General features: G+C 48.3%; 1 protein-coding gene across 2 annotated transcripts in view; it reads right to left on the reverse strand.

The window, feature by feature from the left end:
* Window positions 1-4,063: 4,063 nt before the first annotated feature.
* Window positions 4,064-18,937, reverse strand: part of RHBDL3 (rhomboid like 3) — a 42,126-nt gene continuing 27,252 nt past the window's right edge. For both annotated transcript variants that reach the window (XM_063112578.1, XM_063112577.1), the window contains 3 exons: window positions 15,824-15,924; window positions 7,179-7,239; window positions 4,064-4,335 (listed from right to left, as the gene is read on the reverse strand). In XM_063112578.1, the coding sequence (XP_062968648.1) occupies window positions 4,064-4,335; window positions 7,179-7,239; window positions 15,824-15,924 (434 nt within the window). The remainder of the gene's footprint in view (window positions 4,336-7,178; window positions 7,240-15,823; window positions 15,925-18,937) is intronic.

Here is an 18,937-nt window from a genome sequence, read left to right on the forward strand (position 1 = left end):
CTCTTTTTACCCTGAGAACCTTCCCTATCCCTCAACATCAGGATGTTGGCAGCTCCCAGAAAAACCTAAAGACCAGACTTTTCTTTTTTTCTTTTTTTTTGTGGCTGTCCAGTATAGGGATCCAAAAGCTATCGGGGTAGAGAAGGCAGTCCCTAGGATATTTTGAAGAAGAGTCCTCTAATAATAGTCATAATATCAGTCTCTCATAGGGGTATTGGTAAGAGTGGAAGGGGAGGCGAGGCACCCACCAGGACGCCAACACAGAGGTCTTGACCTGAAGTCACGGATGAATTTCCTTACCACAACCCCATGATCCCCAAAATTGTACACAAAATTGTCTAGGCGAATTTTTGTGGGAAGAGAAATCGGAGCTTTCATCAACCCCTCAAAAGAGTTCAGTGATTCAAGAAAGGTTAAGTAAGATCCACCGAGCTAGAAAGGCTGGTGCCACCGCCGACGGTGTATTGTACAAGGCACAGCTCCACCCCCGCTCCTGTCCACCCTCCCTCCCACCCACACGACCCTGCCCCAGATGAAACAGGCTCCAAGGCCAGCCAGCCCTTCAGGTCACCTCCTGAATAACCAGTGACTTAAACAAAAAATCTTTAATGGAATCTGTGCTCAGATAATATGTTACAACAAAAATATACAGAATGTACACAATACAAAAATATTTAGAAACAAACATTGCGGCTTGGGTTTTGTTTTGTTTTTTCCCACTTGCTCAAGTCCTCAGAGCAGCAGTTTGCTGTCGGGCACTGTTTTTAAGGCAGAGGAGAATCGGTGCTTTCCAGCCAGCACTGGGCACAACATGAACGATGCCGATGCCGGGAAGTTGCTGGGAAAGGGCTTCCGCGGCACCCGGGAATCTGCGCTATTTGCAAATGAAATTGGACGCTGGGGGGAAGACGCCAGTTTGGTGAGCAATGGCTTCCCTAATGTTCTGGGCGAGGATGGTTCTCATGGAAATTGAGAGTCCTATTAGCTGGCAAAAGAGCCTCATTAGGGAGTTTTCCTAATTAAAAAACGAATGATGAATGGTGTCATTAAAGGGAAATTTCTCCTTTGAAGGTTTGATTTCCCTTCCCCAGTTTCTGTGATATCGCTCCTGTTTAACGAGCAAGCGAGTGAGTCTATGGCTACTGTGGGGGCTTCCCCAGCTCCCCATTTCTGTGTCCTGTGGATGAAAGGCTGACTGAGCTTCACCAGCCTGAGGGTTTACACCACCCTGCCCTCTGCTTCCCAGTGCACCAGGAGGACGAGGACGAGGACGAGGACAGAGGCAGGGCGCTGCTGGGAGTATGAAGGGAATTCTGGAGCAAAGGGACCAGCTGGGGAGAAGCCAGACACCAAAAAGTAAACCTTTCTGACCAGACAGCTGTCTCTCAACCCTGGGTGGAGGCCTTGGCCGGGTGAAGTGACTCTATTGTCTCCACTCTGTGGCCCTGCTTGGAAGTGATGCTGGGAAAAGATGGTGGAGGTGGGTGTGTGGACAGGAAGCAGGCAGGACTGGTGGCCTGAGGTGTGGATGAGGCTCCCTTTGCGTGTCCCAGACCTTGGAGGACAGACTTAGCAGGGTGGGAGTTGGGATCCTGCCTCAGGCAGTCCTTCTCAGTAACAAGCGTCCATCTGAAGCCCTGAGGGAACCAGGTGCTTCTCTGAGGGTTTTCTTGAGTCTTCTAGAGTACTACCTTCTTACCCCTTTCCAGGCCACACCAGACAAAGGCAAGGGCAGCATTCAGCTCGCTCCACCCACATCCCAGAAGCCCCACGTGGCAGGACAGGAATCTGGGGGGGAAGCCATGCATCCCAGCAGGGCACCTGCTGCCTCTGCCCTTCCAGGCAGGGACAGCCCCACCCAGGCTTAGCCCTGGCTGCAGCCCATGGCCAAGGCAGCAAAGTCCTGGCTCCTCCATCCTTACCCAAGTCTTCTCAGCCCTCAGCTCTGTGGCCTCAGAGTCTCCTCTCCTAAGAAGCTGACTCTTCCATCTACATCTCTCTCTCACCAGGACAGAGCATGCAGGCAGGGTGCAGACAAGACACCCCAGGCTGACACAACTCTGCCAAAGATGTGGGCCCATGTGACCTCAGGCTGACAGTCTCCAGCACAGTGTTGGCACAAGAGTGGCATGACCCTAGGAGCCATATGTGGGGACCAGGACAATCTCTTTAGCATTAGGCAAAGATACGGAAGGGCTCGGCATAGCCTGTGGGTGAGGGGGTGTGGCCCTGGGTGGGAAGACCCTGCCCACTTACTGTAATCACTGGGCCCAGAAGCCGCAGTGCCCAAGAACCCCAATACCTGACCAGCTGACTCTGGACCTTGCTACACATGAAGGCTTTGATGGGCCTAAGGCTGACAGCAGGCAGTTCCCACACTCCTGCCCTTGTTCCTGCAGAAACCCAGCCCCTTTGCCTCCCAGGCCTGGGGTTCTTTGTCCTTTTGGGCTGTCAGTGGCTGCGCGTTCCAAGAGCAGCATGAAGCAATATTTGGTCAAAGGTCCTCCTCACACCCTCTACTCAGGGCCTGCAAAGCTCCTGCTAGGGGGTCATTCCCTTGGCCTTGACCTCATTTTCCCACCTGTGAAATTGGGGTAGGGGTGGACTTGAGAATCTTCAAGTTCCCTCCCAGATCTAAGCATCTGAGTCTACCAGCTGCTCACACCTCTGACATTCATCCAAGCCCCAAACAATTCTCCAAAAGAAAAGTTTTCCACCTAAACTGAAACTCCTTTTACTGCGGTCTCCGGTGCCCCCAACTCAAATGGACACATGGCCTCAATATTCCTGCCCCAGCTTCTCTTGCATCCCCAAAGCTCCTTCTCTCCTAAGGGAGGCAGGTCAGAACCTTTTGGATATGAAGGTCATTCCAAACGGAAAGAAGAACTGGCAAAGAAGAGGAAAACTTCAGCATCTCAGGGATCCTCGGAGAGGTCCGAGAGCTCCCTCCAGCACAGACGGTTCTCCTGGTCAGTGATGCTCAGGGAGGTGTCTGGAAGGGAGGGGAGATGGAAAAGGAGGGGCGAGCTTTTCTAAAATCAAGGACACTCCATAGCCACAGCACTCCACCCCTCCCACCTCTTCACCCCTTCTTTCCTCTCACACAGACCCCTCCCCACACCCTCAGCCCCTTGCACTCCCGCTGCAGGCTCCAACCTGCCACATGCTGCCGTGCCCATCACACACACACGTGCACACGCACACACATGCATGTCACCACACAGTGTCCATAACCAAAGGAGAGGGTCAGGGCAGTGAAGGGGAAGGAACAGACCCTAAAAACAAGGCAGGGCAGGGATGTGGGGACACTGGTGTGAGATCTCAGTGTTCTAGAAGGAAGGGAGGGAGAGGTCTGAAGTTAGTCCTGGGTCTTCCCCAGGATGGAACTTGGGATGAAGTTTATGCACCCTGCTTGGGTCCCTCTCACTGGGTACCCCCAGGGCAAGAGTGGGCCTGCAGCCTACAGCATCTCATTCTCTGCCCAGCCCAGGCAGGAGAGGCCATGCTCCAGTGCCCACCAACACCAGGAGGGCACCCTGGGCTCACCAGGTCAAAGTCAGTACATCCAGCACCAGGCCCTCTTCTCACCCCGGAGCTCCAGCCCAGGAACTGAACAGGGAACACTGCCTGGCCTGCAATGGCCTCTGGGCTGGAGAAGGGCCTGCCAGGCCAAAACAACCCTTAGGCCTTCCTTACGTCCCTTTGCATCTGGATGAGGGAGAAGGCTGCTGCTCAATCCATGGCAGGGAGAGGGGACCCTGACTCCATGGAACATGCCCAGCCCCCGGGGAGTGTCACTGTTCCCCCACACAGGCCTTCGCCCTGGCCCAATGTCATCAGAACAGCCAGAAAAATGATGGCAGGCACATCTGACTCCTCCACCAGGTGCCTTTCAAAAAAGAGTCTCCACTGTCTGTCCACATCTGAACACAAATATTACCACAGTCCAGTCTCTTGTCCTCGCCTGCCCAGCCTCACTGAGCTGCTGATGAGAAAAAAGAACACAGATGTCCCTTTGGGTGCTGCTTCTCCCTCCCCTGCCCCGCCTCCGTTCTTCAGCCCCTTAGGGTGGCGGTGGCAGCTTCAAATCCAGCAGGGTGTACGCAAAAACGTTCCAGAAGATGGCAAACAGCACAAAGATGGTGTACATGGCCACAAAAATCCACCAAAGTGACTGGTCCTGCAGTCTCTGCTCATAGTTCCTCAAGACCACCACACCCAGGGTGATGCCCACAGCCACGCCACCCAAGTGTGCCACGAAGCTCGGGTGAGGGCACGGAGGATAAGCTGATGGGTGGAAGCGGAGCCACACAGCCCGCCCAAACTCCACGCTCACTGCAAGGGGAGGAAGCAGAGAGAAGTCACAGGACGGTCCCTGGGCAGGGGTGGAGGGAGAGGCTTTGCACTCCAGCCACCCATTAATTCATTCACTGATCATTAGGCCAAGCACCATTCTATGCACTGGAGATATGCTAGGGAAGACAGACAAAGCTCTGTTCTCCCAGAGCCCTCAGGGTCGGGCAATAAAACAGTAAACAATGACACACATAAGATAATTTCAGTAAGAGATAGATCTATGGGGGGGGGGGAATATGTGATGTAAAATCAATGCCAGGCATAAGGAGGGGGATTTATTTGTTTGGGGAGTCAGGCAAAACCTGACTTGAAGGGGATAGCTCCTGCAGAAGCCCAAAGACCCTCACACCTCTGTGGTCACACTGTGAGTCTTGGAGGCTCAGTTTCCCCTTCTGTCCATCTGCATAATGTCTCAGCCTCTATGCGCCAGGCTGTGCTGGTGGAACATTAATAATGACTTCAATACATGCCCAGCACTTCAGTCTTTAAAGTGTTTCATGTATTATCTCAAAACCCTCTGAACACCAGTGCTTTTGCTCTCAGAAGGAAGGGGTGGAGGGATAGAAAGGCAAAGAAGGAATGGAAATAAACAATACTAACTTCACTCCCCCAACCCAGATTGCTGGAATTTATCCCTTAACAGAGTCTAAAATGCCTCCATCCCACTCTACAATCCAGCCTTCTTGCATGAACTTCTTGGGTCGGCCAGTCAAATAGGGATGTGGTCTCTTGAAAGGACAGATGCTAGGAAATTGTGCCATCCCATTCCCCACCACCAGAAGAACACTGAGGGTAGGTATTCTTTCTCTTTTCTTTCTTTCTTTCCTTTTTTTTTTTTTTTTGTGGCTGACCCGTAAGGGGCTCCGAGTCCTTGACCTTGGCGTTATCAACACTATGCTCTGAGCTACTGAGCTAACCAGCCAGCCCTGAGAGTAGGTCTTATTTCCATTTTATAGATGAGGAAACCAAGGCAAATCTGACAGACTGAAAGAAAGCCCTTTGAGGGGAGCTTTGTACTTGTTCAGTTACCATTTAATGACCTAGTACACCTCTCTCCACCCTAACCACGCGGGGGTGCCAGAACCTCGGGGACCTTCATTCCCCTTGGGATCGCCCAGCCTCCTGGACTGGGTCCTGCAACTCCAAGCATGGCCAACAGATGGCAGAAAAGCAGCAGCCAGGGAGGGATACTGTCTCCTCCCCCACCCATGCCCAGGCCCAGGCCCGAGGCATCCTTCCTGCCCTTGCTCAGCAGGTCTTGTGTTTAATAAAGGAGGTTTGATAAAGGCAATCGTCCCAACTTCAAAACAGTATTTTAGTTTTTACAATGCTCAGAGTTGGATTTTTTTTAAAACAGCAAGACATGCTTCTCTTCCCTTTTTCAAAAGCAAACCCAGTCTGAGCAGACACGGAAGCTATGTTACCCCCACCCCACTGCACCCTACTGCCCTGACTCAAGGAGTCCATGGATTTTAAGGCTGGAAGGTCCTTTTCGGGATTAGAGATCCTCCAAACCCATCCAGGAAACAGATCCAGAGAGCCCCACAGTGGGTCAGGGGCAGACCTGATTTCCTGAAAGCCATTGGATAAGAGGCAAGGCATGTGGAAGGGAATCAGAGAGGAGCCCTTTTAGGCCTGACCCTTTTCCTCAAGTTTGTTCAGTCTTCCTCCTAGCCACACAGTAGGTGGCTGACCCAGGCAGAGGAAGCTGGGGTACTCCTGCCCACCTTGGCTGAAGTGTGGGGCATTAGAAATGGCACAGTCTGGCTCTGAATTCTGGCTCTATCACCTCTTAGTGGGTGACGTTGGGCAAGGAACTAACATGCTGAGCCTTGAATCTGTCCCTGTAAATTAAACCTAATACCCTCTTTGAAGGCATGTTCTGAGGACTGGAATACAGAATGCGCATTCCCTCTTCGCTCTCCCTACCTCCTCTGCTCCTGTTCAGACTCATCTCAGACTGAGCCCTCTGGCCTCTGCTCACATCCCTGCCACATTCAACCCATTCTTCACTCCACAGCCTGACTGGTTTTCTAAAACTCAAACTGTCAATAACTCTCTTGTTGAAGGTGGCCTTCCAGTGCACTCAGGATGAAGAGTACTTTTTTTCTTTGCATTTAAGCCCCTTAACGATCGAACTCTTATGATCTCACTAGTTTTTTCTCTTATCAGAATCACACACTCTCCTATACCTCATTGTCAGGTTCACTAACCAACCTGCAGCCATGACCCTTCACCCATCTATGTCTTTGTTCATGCTGCATCTCTGCCCAGAAGACTCTCTTGCACCTTGTCTGTCTGGTGAACACCTGCTTGTCTTAACACTCAAAATGACCTCTGCAGGTAGAACTGGCCTCTCCCAACTGCCTCCCCCCACACCCTGTTCTTAGGGTTTTGGATTAGTCATAGTTTGTGAATCTGCTAAAACTGCAAGTTTTAATGTGTGTGTGTGCGCGCACGTGCGTATGCATGTGTGCACATATATGCATTTTTCTGGGGAAGGGGTCCATGACTTTCAACAGGAGATTGCAAAGGATCAACTCCATGACCAAAAAGGTTAAGAAGTTATTTTTGTTGATCTGGGTGCTGGTCATTGAGCACTGTTCTGTTTGCATGTTACATGTCAATCAAAAGAAGAGGGTTAAGAGCAGCATAGCCAGACAGAATTCCCTCAAACATCCCCACTTTGTTGCACATTATGGACATGCCTCACTTTTTTTTTCTTGACTATGAGCCCCCAAAGGGCAGGGACTGTGCCATCTTTGTGTCCCCAGGGCCTGGTGCCAGGCTTTCTTCTCCCAGCCTACCCCATCAGTACTTACTACAGATCAAGGCCACAGCCATCCGCAGCAGCTTGAACTGGCACTTCATACCCGACCAGTTCTAGGAAAAAAGAAGAGAATTCCATTAGATCCAGATTAGACCACTCCGCTGAAGGTGTATCTCACTTAAGAATTTAACTGACATTTAAAAAAATAGTCTCCATGAAGTCCTGAATGAGGGGTTGTGGCTTAGTAGTAGAATGCACCAGCATGACTTTGAAATTGTAGGCAATGGTAACTTTATTACTGTCATAAAAGCTCTTGAGCTGCATTAACAGGAAGAGAATCCAGATCTAAGGAGATGAGAGATCCTGTGTCCTCGACACAGACAGGAAAGCTGCATTAATTGCTGGGTCCCACTGTTGCAAAGGGACGCATGAAAGCAAGCCAAGCAAAGTCAAAGCAGAACCATCAGGTGATAAAATAACTCAAAATCCTGCATATGAGGAACGGATGAGGAAACCAGGATCTTTTAGCCTAGAGAAGAGAAGACTTAGGGGTCAAGTTCATTATCAAGCATCAAGTGAGTCAACACAAGGAAAGGGCACATTCGGTGTAACCTGCAAGCCGAAGACTCAACGGATGAAAACTTCAGAGTAAGCCTTTAGCTCAGGGTAAGCTTCCATTTCTTTTTTTCTTTCTTTCTTTCTTTTTTTTTTTTGCATCTGGCCCATGCAGGATCTGAACCCTAGACCTTGCTGTTATCAACATCTGCACTAACCAACAGAGCTAACCAGCCAGTCCATAAGTTTTCATTTCTAACAAGCAGAGCTGTCCAGAGATAGAATGATCCATCTTGGGAGGTCATGAGATTCCCATCATTGAGGGTTTTAAACAGGGACTTCACATCGCTCAGAAAGGATGCTCCCGAGAAGAATCAGACATCAGGAAGGGGGTGGCCAGATGGCCTTCAAACAAATCCCTCTGTCCCCCGAGAATCTCTGAAAACTCTGAACCACCAAAGCAGAAAAAGAGTACAATTATTCACCTTACAAAAGGATTTTCACTTTACAAAAGACTTCGCCACAGGGTTCCTTTGAGGGGCACTCCTGCAGTGCATTCAAAGCACTATTCCATTTATACAGTCGCGCGTACAACAGAAAGGAGCCTGGAATCCTCCTGGAACACATCAGCCCCAGGGAAGGAGGCAAGTGGGCACAGCCAGCGGACTTCTGTTCATTCCCACCCACCCAGGCTGCCTTTGCTGCTTGGCCCAGGCCCAGCCCGGGGGCACGTCTCACACGCCTTTGAGGTTGCAGGAACATACATTAAACTTTACAGAGGCCCTGAACGTTGGCACTTACAATAGTGCCTACGAAAGCTTCAGTCCTAGCAAGCAAGACACAAGGAAGCTGCCAAAAAGAGGGAGCAATCCTTGCGGTATTCGGCTTCTTGCCCACCTCCTCCCTGTCCCCGTGATTCCTCACTGACCGGTAACCCCTCCTTCACAAAAGGTGCAGCAGGCAACACACGGCCCCTCTGTCAGTGGAAAATCTACTCTGCTTGCTGACGTGCTCTGTGCTAAGGAGCAGATGGCGGGATAACACTGTCACCTGCTGGTGTCTGCCCACAGAGGAACCTCGCCAGGAGACAGGGAACAGGATGGGAGTTGGTGCCCCCCACTGGATCTAGCAACCAGTTAGCAAATGATCCTCAGCTCCTCTCCAGGGGGAAATGCTAAGATGGGAGGCACCCTGGGAACCACGTGATGGACCAACTCCTCCCCGCAAAGGGGGACATCCACATCCAAGTAACCAACAAGATGGCCCTCCAGCCCCTGTGGCAGGTGCTCACTACCTCCCGTGGCAGCCCTATGAAAGGCATTCATCGCTGGAGAGTTCTTCCTAATGTTGCTCACCAAGCTCTGCCTCCCCAGAGTGTCCACCCACGGGTCTTAGTCCTCCCTTAGAAATGGTCCCCATGTTCACAGCAACATTACTCACAATTGCCAAAAGGTGGAAGCAACCCAAGTGTCCATCGACATATAAATGGATAAACAAAATGTGGTTGAAAAAGTTCACGGAAAAAGAGAATTAAGAGAGAATTTAAAGAGGACACAAGAAGATGGAAAGATATCCCATGCTCTTGGATTGGAAGAATCAACATTGTGAAAACATCCATACTACCCATAGTGATATACAAATTCAATGCAATCCCCATCAAAATTCCAATGATATTTTCCTCAGAAATGGAAAAAACTATCCTAACATTTATATGGAATAACAAAAGACCATGCATACCCAAAGCAATTCTAAGCAAAAAAAATAAAGCTGGAGGCATAACACTACCTGACTTTAAACTATACTACAAAGCTATAATAACCAAAACAGCATGGTACTGGCATAAAAACAGACACACGTATCAATGGAATAGAGAATCTAGAAATCAACCCACACACCTACAGCCATCTGATCTTTGACAAAGGCACCAAGTCTATACACTGGGGAAGAGACTGCCTCTTCAGCAAATGGTGCTAGGATAACTGGATATCCATATGCAGGAGAATGAAACTAGACCAATATCTCTCACCATATACCAAAATCAATTCAACATGGATTAAAGAATTAAATATACACCCTGAAACAATAAAACTTCTTAAAGAAAACATAGAGGAAACATTCCAGGAAGTAGGACTGGGCACAGACTTCATGAATATGACCTCAAAAGCACAGACAACCACAGGAAAAATAAACAAATGGGATTATATCAAACTAAAAAACTTCTGCTCAGCAAAAGAAACAATTAACAGAGTTAAAAGACAACCAACAGAGTGGGAAAAAATATTTGCAAAATATACATCTGACAAAGATTAATATCTAGAATATACAAGGAACTGAAACAATTTTACAGCAAAAAAACAAGCAACCCAATTTAAAAATGGGCAAAGGAGCTAAATAGGCATTTCTCAAAGGAAGATATATGAAGGGCCAACAGACACATGAAAAAATGCTCAACATCACTCAGCATTCGGGAAATAAAAATCAAAACCACACTGAGATACCATCTCACTCCAGTTAGTATGGCTAATATCCAAAAGACTGTGAATGATAAATGCTGGCAAGGTTTTGGAGAAAAAGGAACTCTCATACACTGTTGGTGGGATTGCAAAATGGTGCAGCCTCTATGGAAAATGGTATGGAGGTTCCTCAAACAATTGCAGATAGATCTACCATATGACCCAGCTATCCCACTGCTGGGGATATACCCAGAGGAATGGAAATCATGTCCAAGGGATACTTGTACTCCAATGTTCAGTGCAGCACTATTTACAAGAGCCAACAGTTGGAACCAGCCCGAACATCCATCATCAGATGAGTGGATACGGAAACTGTGGTATATCTACACAATGGAATTCTACTCTGCTATAAAAAAGAATGAAATACTGCCATTCACAACAACATGGATGGACTTAGGGAAAATTATATTAAGTGAAACAAGTCAGGCACAGAAAGAGAAATACCACATGTTCTCACTTATTTGTGGGAACTAAAAATAAATAAATAAACACACAAACAAATGGGGGCGGGGAGACACAACAATCACAATTCCTCCAAGTTGTTAAGACAAGCGATCAGATACGAGGTTGATGGGAGGGAGGGGGGAGAGGGCAGGGGGAGGGAGATTCAGTAAAGGGACACAAAAGTCAATCACATTGTATGTTGATAAAATAAAATTAAATTTAAAAAATAGAATTAAAAGATAATACAAATCTTTCCATGAACTTTTTGAAGTTCCCTCCTATACATACAATGGAATACTATTCAGCCTGTAAAAAGAAGGAAATTCTGACACCTGCTACAACATGGATGAACCTTGAAGACATTATGCTAAGGGAAGTAAGCCAGTCACAAAAGGACAGATAATGTGTGATTCCACTTACACGAGGTCCCTAGAGCAGTCAAATTAGTGGAGACAGAAAATAAAATGGTAGATGCCAGGGGCTGGGGGAGGGGAATGGAGAGCCATTGTTTAATGGGTACAGAATTTCAGTTTTGCAAGATGGGAAGAGCTGTGGAGCTAGATGGTGATGACAGTTGCACAACAATGTGAATGTATTTAATGCCACTAACCTGGTCACTTAAAATAGTTAAGGTGGTGACTTTTGTTACATATCACCACAATTACAAACAAAAGTGATACAGAACACTTCTAACATCTCTTTTCCTCTTAAGAACCCTCTGGACATCTTATCTGAAGACAGTGGCTCTTTCCCCATGTTCTGAGTGATAGAATCAGGCGAAGTAAGTTAGACTGCATGGGCTGCTCTCTCCTCTGGCTGACATCCCATCTCCGTGCCCTTCTGGTCCCTATCTTAGTAAGCATCATCCATATTCTTGATCTGGCATGGCCATTGGTGGGGGGCTCAGAATTACTTTTTCTCTAGTGTCCTCATTGTGAATATGAGATAACAGTACCAGTCTCAATTACCTGTCTCATCGGTGGTTGTGGGGATGAAATGAATTAGTAGTGTAAGGCACTAAGAACACTGCCTGGCATATGGTAGGTGTCATATAAGCATCTGATATTAGCATCTAGACCTAAGTAAGGCAAAGACGGTGAGTTTGCCCTGCAGGTCACCTTTAAAAATCTGAACCTGAATGACCTTGAACACAGCCAGAGAGCTGCAGTTTTGCCACAGCGCTTCCCAAGCCAGCTTCATGAGTTTACCATACCTGCCTGGCCCCTGAAAGCAACAGAGTTTGCAACGCTGATCCCATCTAACCCTCTGTCCTGCACTTTAGGGAAGAAAAAACTGAGGATCCAGAGAGCTAGTTCAAGGTCACAGTGAGTTAATGGTGAGCTGATAGGATTCCCAGTCCAGGGCTCTGTTTGCCCGCACTTTAGAGACAGGGTCACAATCCATCTGCCCATGCTGTCTGTCCCTGCTGTCTGCCTCAGCTGCAGCCTTTGCTGTCTGACCCAGCTGCTCACACACTGAACAAACATCAGTAAATGACCTATCTCAGCTGAGGGGTTAAACTGAAAAGTCAACCCTTTCCACCAGCTGCCTTATTTTCCAGACCCATTATTCCCTCCAATGAAACAAGTGCAGTGAAACAACAGGAGAGAAGACAAAAATCTCACATACAGCCAGTGCTGCTGCTGCTGCTGCTGCTATAAATGTTGAAAAGCCTGCAGGCCCCTGGGGAACACAAACCTTTTTGCAGGCCCTTTAATTTCATTCTCTCCCAGAGCCTTGCAGGGTGAGATAGTAACTCACCCACAGCAAACACGTCAGTAACATCTTGCTCATACAACCAGTTACGAGCTCAGAGGCTGAAACCCAGGCAGGGAGCTTCCATTCCAATGCAGCTTTATACATCTCTGGTAGGAAGAGTTTCCTGTCAAATGACTTCAAGAAAATCCCACATGGGAAACATGAAAGCAAGACACAGATAAATTAGGAAGTGATTATTTGTCCTACAAAGGGATTTTTACTTAATAAAGTGAACCTTATGAAAGAAGTCTTTTGTGTTTTTTAGACAACAGTCTTTACTCGTGCTTTGACAATATGGTTTAATTTGTAAAAATCCAGATCTCAAACATTTTGGGAAAACATCTATCATACAGAGCAAAGTGTAAGTAAATATCTTGTATATTTAAAAATGGAACTCTGGTCTATGAGACCCAGAAGAAGGCAATTAATAAATTATTCAATTAGGTGTATCTTTATATTTCTAGTGTTTAAAATAAGCAGTCTTGATTGTAGGTCTTTTTGCATTCCAAATCTTTTTTTGAAATATTTTCTGAATTTAGTTCCTTGATGAAAACTGAGAGCTTTTTGACACATAATGTGCTTTTACAAAAAATAAAGACATGCTTTCATTTAAGGCAGAATCTTTCATTTAAACAGTCCTGAGAACAGAAGCGTTCGACACGTTTCGATGTTGTAGCTGAAGCAAAAAGAACACATTTTCCAATTGTTCTCTATATAAATATCAGGCAGAATTTATAAAGATAAAAATTATATGTACAAATACATGTAAACACACAGATACATAGGTACACATAGGATCTCACAGCTGTGTGGTGATGTGACATATGGAAAGCATCTTCACATCCATTTCTTCATGTCTTCCTAACAACCACCTTGTGACGATGGGATTCTGAAGCCCCGGGAAGTTAAGGGTAATAGACTCTCAGTTACTAAGACAGTGACACTGGTACCCAGATCCAGCTTTTCTGACTGTTAAGTCTATGCTTTTTCTGCCTTCTGTTCTGATGAGGTGCTTTATTGTGCGTGCGCAAACACGCACACACACCCCAAATCTTCATACTGGAATCGAAAACAACAGCATATCTATTAGGGTGAACCGTATGATACTGCTAATGTTTAAATGTTTCTGGCCCACAGAATTGGCAATTTCATATGGGTCAACCCGATGCATCTCTGAATTGCTTGGCTCTGAGCTAATTTGGGTAAAGGTGGCCTTTTGATGGAGGAAAACCAACCTTTCTAGTGAGAAAATAAGGTTTTTTACATCGTCAATAAGCACCACACAACTTTCTAGGGAAGAGCTACCCATATGTCATGCTCTGGGGATGGCAAGACTCCCGGTCGCCCAAGGAAGACTACGTGCTTCTGGGAAGGCACTGGGCTCTCATATGGGACCGCTCACCTCCAGGGCCCCACGCCAGGGATGCTCACCAGAAATAAGTGTAAACTGGAACAAAACTGCTTGCACACTGCCCCGACCTCATGCCCTACCCCGTGGTCCCAGGGTGGGCTGCCCTCACCATGGGAACTGCCAGGGCGCCAGGGCTGTTTCCCATGCGGTGGGGAGGGCTGGGAACAGGGCATCTCTATGAACTCCTGTTTGCTTCTTCTTTCCCATGTTCTCTTTCAGTGGTGCCTGGGCATCCCCCCTACACACATACGCATCTTGGGGGGGGCGGGGGGGCGGGGAGGTTAGCATTTCCTTTCCCTACCAAAAGGAATTGGGGCAGGGGGAGGGGGGAGTGGAGGAGGCAGAATTCAGAGGAAAAGCTGTGTCTGGGGAAAGATGTGGCACTAATTCAGAATGACCCATTTAAAAGGGCCATGGGAGGCGGTCCTGTGCTCTTGGGTTTTCAGCAGACAGAGCGGCACGTGTGTTTACATGCACATGCACACCCACACAGCGCAGACTCACATTCACACGCTTTCCGACACCTACAGTCTCTCAGCACTCACCTGAAGTTGCCAAAATTCAGGCTAGTAGCAAGTGTAGTCACTTAACATCTGTTTCTCTCCCTGCCACCCCCTTTCCCTCTCTCCCTCTCATTCTCTCTCTCTCTCTGAGGGTACAAAGGGGACTTTGGTGAAAAAAAAAGAGACGGTGATGGAGCAGGGCAGGTGAGAGCGGGACTGGTAAGGAGGAACACAGGAGAATTTAGGAACTCCAAAAGCTGCTACCACTGAGCGTCCACACACCTGCTGTGTGGTGATGTCACCAATGGAGGAGGGAGGTGGCAGCCAGAGGACCCCATAGAGAAGCTACGTCTTTTCTGGACATTGTACCTGTCTTCCTTCCTTCCTTCACCAACATCTAGTGGGTGCCATCTACCACGTGCCGGCACTATGCCAGGTCCCGGGAAGCAGATGAGTGAGACCTGGAGGCTCCCAGGCCGGGCAGAGCCAGCCAAGCACCACCAGTGGCCCCTGCTTCAGACTCCAGACTTCAGACTGCCTCCAGACCATGGACTCAGGCATCCTCCGGGACCATCAAATTCATCCCAGTTTCTTGCCCTGAAGGCTTTGTCTAGTCTGAGCCACCCTGGCCTCTTCTGTGAGGAGGAGGGAATTAATAACATTTATATTAAGTGGTTATTTTCACTTCACCTCATTTATTGCATATCATTCCATTTCACAGATGTAAAAACTGAGGCACAAAGCGGTTAAGTCATTTGCCCAAGGTCCTCCTTAGGAAGCGGGTAGCTGGGATTCAGACCTCAGCTGACTGTCCCCTTGGCCCGTGCTCTTAACCACGGCACTGGACAGCCTTTCAAGAAAAGGCCAAGAGAGCCTGGGAAACGGAATGGTGTCTTGCCACCATGAGAGACTGCTGGAGAGGAATAACACTCGAATGGTGGTCAGGAGATGTGGGTCCAAGTCCCAGTCTTGCCACAAGCTTGATAGTGACTTGTTTTGTTTTGGCAGCTGGCCAGTATGGGGATCGAACCATGGACCTTAGTGTTACTATCACCATGCTCTAAGCAACTGAGCTAACCGGCCAGCCCCTTGATTGTGACTTTGGACAAATCACTTAACCTCTCAGAGCTTCCTTTCCTATTTGAGGATTTTGCTGAGATGATCTCTCAGGCCCTTCTACTTTTAACAACCAATGACAAACAAGAAATTGCAATGACCATGCAAGCCAGTGGTCACATTTTAGCAATTTTTAAAGTCACTGAATGGGAAAGAGGTGGAATAGGGAGATGGGCACAACCACAGGCCAAGCCATGACTGGAAAGAATATGAATTGCATGTGGAGGGGGCCCATCCGACACAGGCCTGCAGAGGGCGAGGAGAGAGTGTGAACTCTTTACCAGCCAGGTCTGCCTCGATGGGCCAGGGCTGGGCCAGCTCCAGCGGATTAAGGCCCAGGCCCAGTGACAGCAAAGGAGAGGGCAGGAAAGACATGCTGGGAACAGGAGGTACTCACCATGACGATGTTGGCCAGATGGGCAGAGACGAGTGCATATACCCCTCCAGAAGAGCCCACCACCGGTGCCGTCATGTCAGCCACAGACACTGCCAAGGACCCTGGGACAGAAAGAGAGTGAGAATTCTCAAGGATGCTGCACTCGGCTCCCCCACCCCAGCCCCAGGCCTTGGACTCTGCAGCCTCGTTGCTGAGACTCCAGAGCTAGAGGATCCCTCTTCCTCCTTTGGTTCCACATTGCCTTGAAGCTTCCTATGCATTTCCTAGATGAATATATGATGGAAAGAACTGTTTGATTCTGCCTTCTCATTTCACAGATGGGAAGCAAAGACTCAAAGAAGGGAAGTGACTTGCCTGAAGCAGAACCGGGAGTATGACCCAGGTCATCTGCTTCTCATCCCAACCTCTGCCTGGACTGTGCTAGCTCAGAGTTCTGGAGCAATAACGAAAATAGTAGCAGTAGTTATCAGAGAAGCACTGCCACTTAGAGGGCACTGTGTCAGATACTGGACAAGCAGTTTATGTAATTCTTCCCTCAGTCCTCAAGACAGTCCTTTGAGGCAGGTGCCTCACTGTAGAGATGAGGAAACGGAGCCGAGTCTCCTGGCAGGAGATAACGAGACCAGAATTTGATTCCAAGTCTGCCTGACACAAAAACCCATGTTCTTGACCCAAGCCCGTGCTCTTGGCCTCTCTAGCAACCACTTTCCAAACTGGTACCGAGCTTAACCTCCACCCTTTACCACCACTCTCTCTGCCCAACAGCGTCTAGAATCCTGCTCGGCATCATCTCCAACCTTTCTCCAGCCGAGCTAAATCACAAAAGGCCAACAGGATCTCGTGGGTGGGGCTCCTTGGGAGGAATAATGTCCTTGAAAAGTCACCGGGAAGAGAGAGTGAGATGATGTCATACCCTCTGGGGGAAAGGCAGAGTAGACGACTCTTGGTCTGGGGGATGACAAACTTTTGTCCTGGGAGGGAAGCTGGGCAGAGAGGCGATGGGAAATTTATTGTTCTGGTCTCATTTAAGTGTGATCAATGCTTTGGCTTCCAGGGAAGGACATAGGAGACTAAAAATAACTAGGAGGTAGAGCCCAAGGCTCCGAAGATGGGGGTGGCTGGCCTGGGTGAGCGTGCAAAAGTCACCACTGGAAATGCCCGCAGGCTCATGAGCCAATTAGGCGCTGGAGAGAGGTGGCACAGGCAGAGAGCTGAATTCCGCAGGTTCTATAGGGCGGAGCATCCATGACTTAGCAGCTGGGTCCAGCCCAGGACAGAGCGCCTCGATGGCTGGATGTAGGGAGCTCCCATAACATCATCCTCCTCCCCCCACCCCACCTCCCTCAAGGCTCCTCCATTCAATGAGATCCCTCCAGGAAGAGGTCCCCACAACCAATTCTTGGTCTCCCAGGGGATGTAATCAGTAAAAACCCAAACTGTCATGAACTGAGGACTCCAAAGTCCTTCTCCCTTCCCAGGGCAACTATAAATCTTTCATGCCTTCCCTCTGGCTTTAATTAGGTATTGATCTATTGTCAGATAACTTTCTTTTTTTTTTTTCCTGCCTAGCCACAGGGTCAGACATATATAACAGGAGAAAAAAAATCCCAGGGTGGCAAACAGACAGGCAGCGGGATCTGCATGACAAAGGATTCCCACGCTCTCCTGCGGAGCCCGTGTGAGAAGGCTGCATTGCAGGGCTGCGGAAGGCTGGCAGCCCAAACTACACCTCATTAATTACCACTTGGACAGAGGAAGCCCCAGCCTCCAGGGCTGGACTCTCTTCTGGCAGCAGGTCCCTACAAACCGGTCCAGAGAGCGTGATCCACCAGGGCCCCTGCCAGGGTCAAGCCTGCTCACACTGACCTTTTCCTCACCCTGCCGTGGTTCAGATTCCTGACCCCAGGACCAAGGGGATGTGGCAGGAATATGGAAGGGGGTGTAGGTGGCTAGCTGTGTGCCCTTGGGCATAAGCCCCTGAATTCTTCAGGCTTTGGTTTTCACATCTGTGAAATGAGAAGGTCTAAAGCTTTCCAATTTCTGAGCAGCAAGTTTTCAAAGGAAACCTTTATGGGACCGCCTAACCATGGCCAGAGCACAGAGAGCCTAGCTAGATGGGGATGGAGACTAGGGAGCAAAGTTTGCCACCCACAGGAGAGGGCCTCAAAAGTTCCTCCTACATCAGGAATTCAATAATCTGAGTCTTGGCCTAATATCCTGGTGCCGAGGCTTGGATCCTGGTTCTAAGATCTTGAAGGTAATGGCCTGGACCCACCTGCCCTCCATTTGTGGTATAAATTATACCTCAAATTATTGCAGATTAGCCCTGGACTAGAGTGACTGGCAGAGACAAAATACAAACATGAGGGTGTACACATATAAATACAGTAATAAAGGCCACCCCCAGGCAGGAAGTGTGGGCCAGGCAGGATTCCTCCGCAGCTGTTATGAACCTGCCAGATGACAGTTTGATAAGGCCAGTATGAATCCCACAGAAGTCATGAGGGCAGAGGACAGGAAGTGACACACCTCACCTCTGCACAGTGCTGAACCAAGGGACTAGTACTAGTCAGGGCTAAGAATTTTCCAAAAAGAATTCTGGATCCATGCTAGCACACGGATAAATTGGGGACTTTGCCATAATGCAAATCTATGGTAATTTTGGCCTGGAAAAATTTAAAGCAGGTGTTCTTTAACATCTTCCCTGGCTGTTGAAAAAAAATCCAAATAAAAATTGTCAGAACATGTATCTTTGAGCAATGTAACTTTATTTATGTATTCTTTTATTTATTCTACAAATATTTATTGCCTAACATGTGCCAAACCCTGTGTTAGGCTCTGGGGGTGCACATGAGGCTTATAACCTATATAATCTATAGTAAAAGCTCGGTGCCGCATTTAAGATACTGGTTTTTAAAGTACCTAAATTGTTAGCCGTCCAATCGTTAGCTGTAAGTGAGTTAAACATCAGTCTCAAGCACTGGTTCAAAGAGCAGGGCCTGGGAAGGGCTCCACCCCAGTTCTACTACTTTGCAGCTGAGCAAAGCGAGCGAGTCATTTCACCTCTGGACTGCCTGTAAAACGGGGGTGATCGTCCCCCACCCATAGGATCAT

Source organism: Cynocephalus volans, chromosome 10 (assembly GCF_027409185.1).
Source record: "Cynocephalus volans isolate mCynVol1 chromosome 10, mCynVol1.pri, whole genome shotgun sequence".
In the NCBI taxonomy this organism is placed as follows: Eukaryota; Metazoa; Chordata; class Mammalia; order Dermoptera; family Cynocephalidae; genus Cynocephalus; species Cynocephalus volans.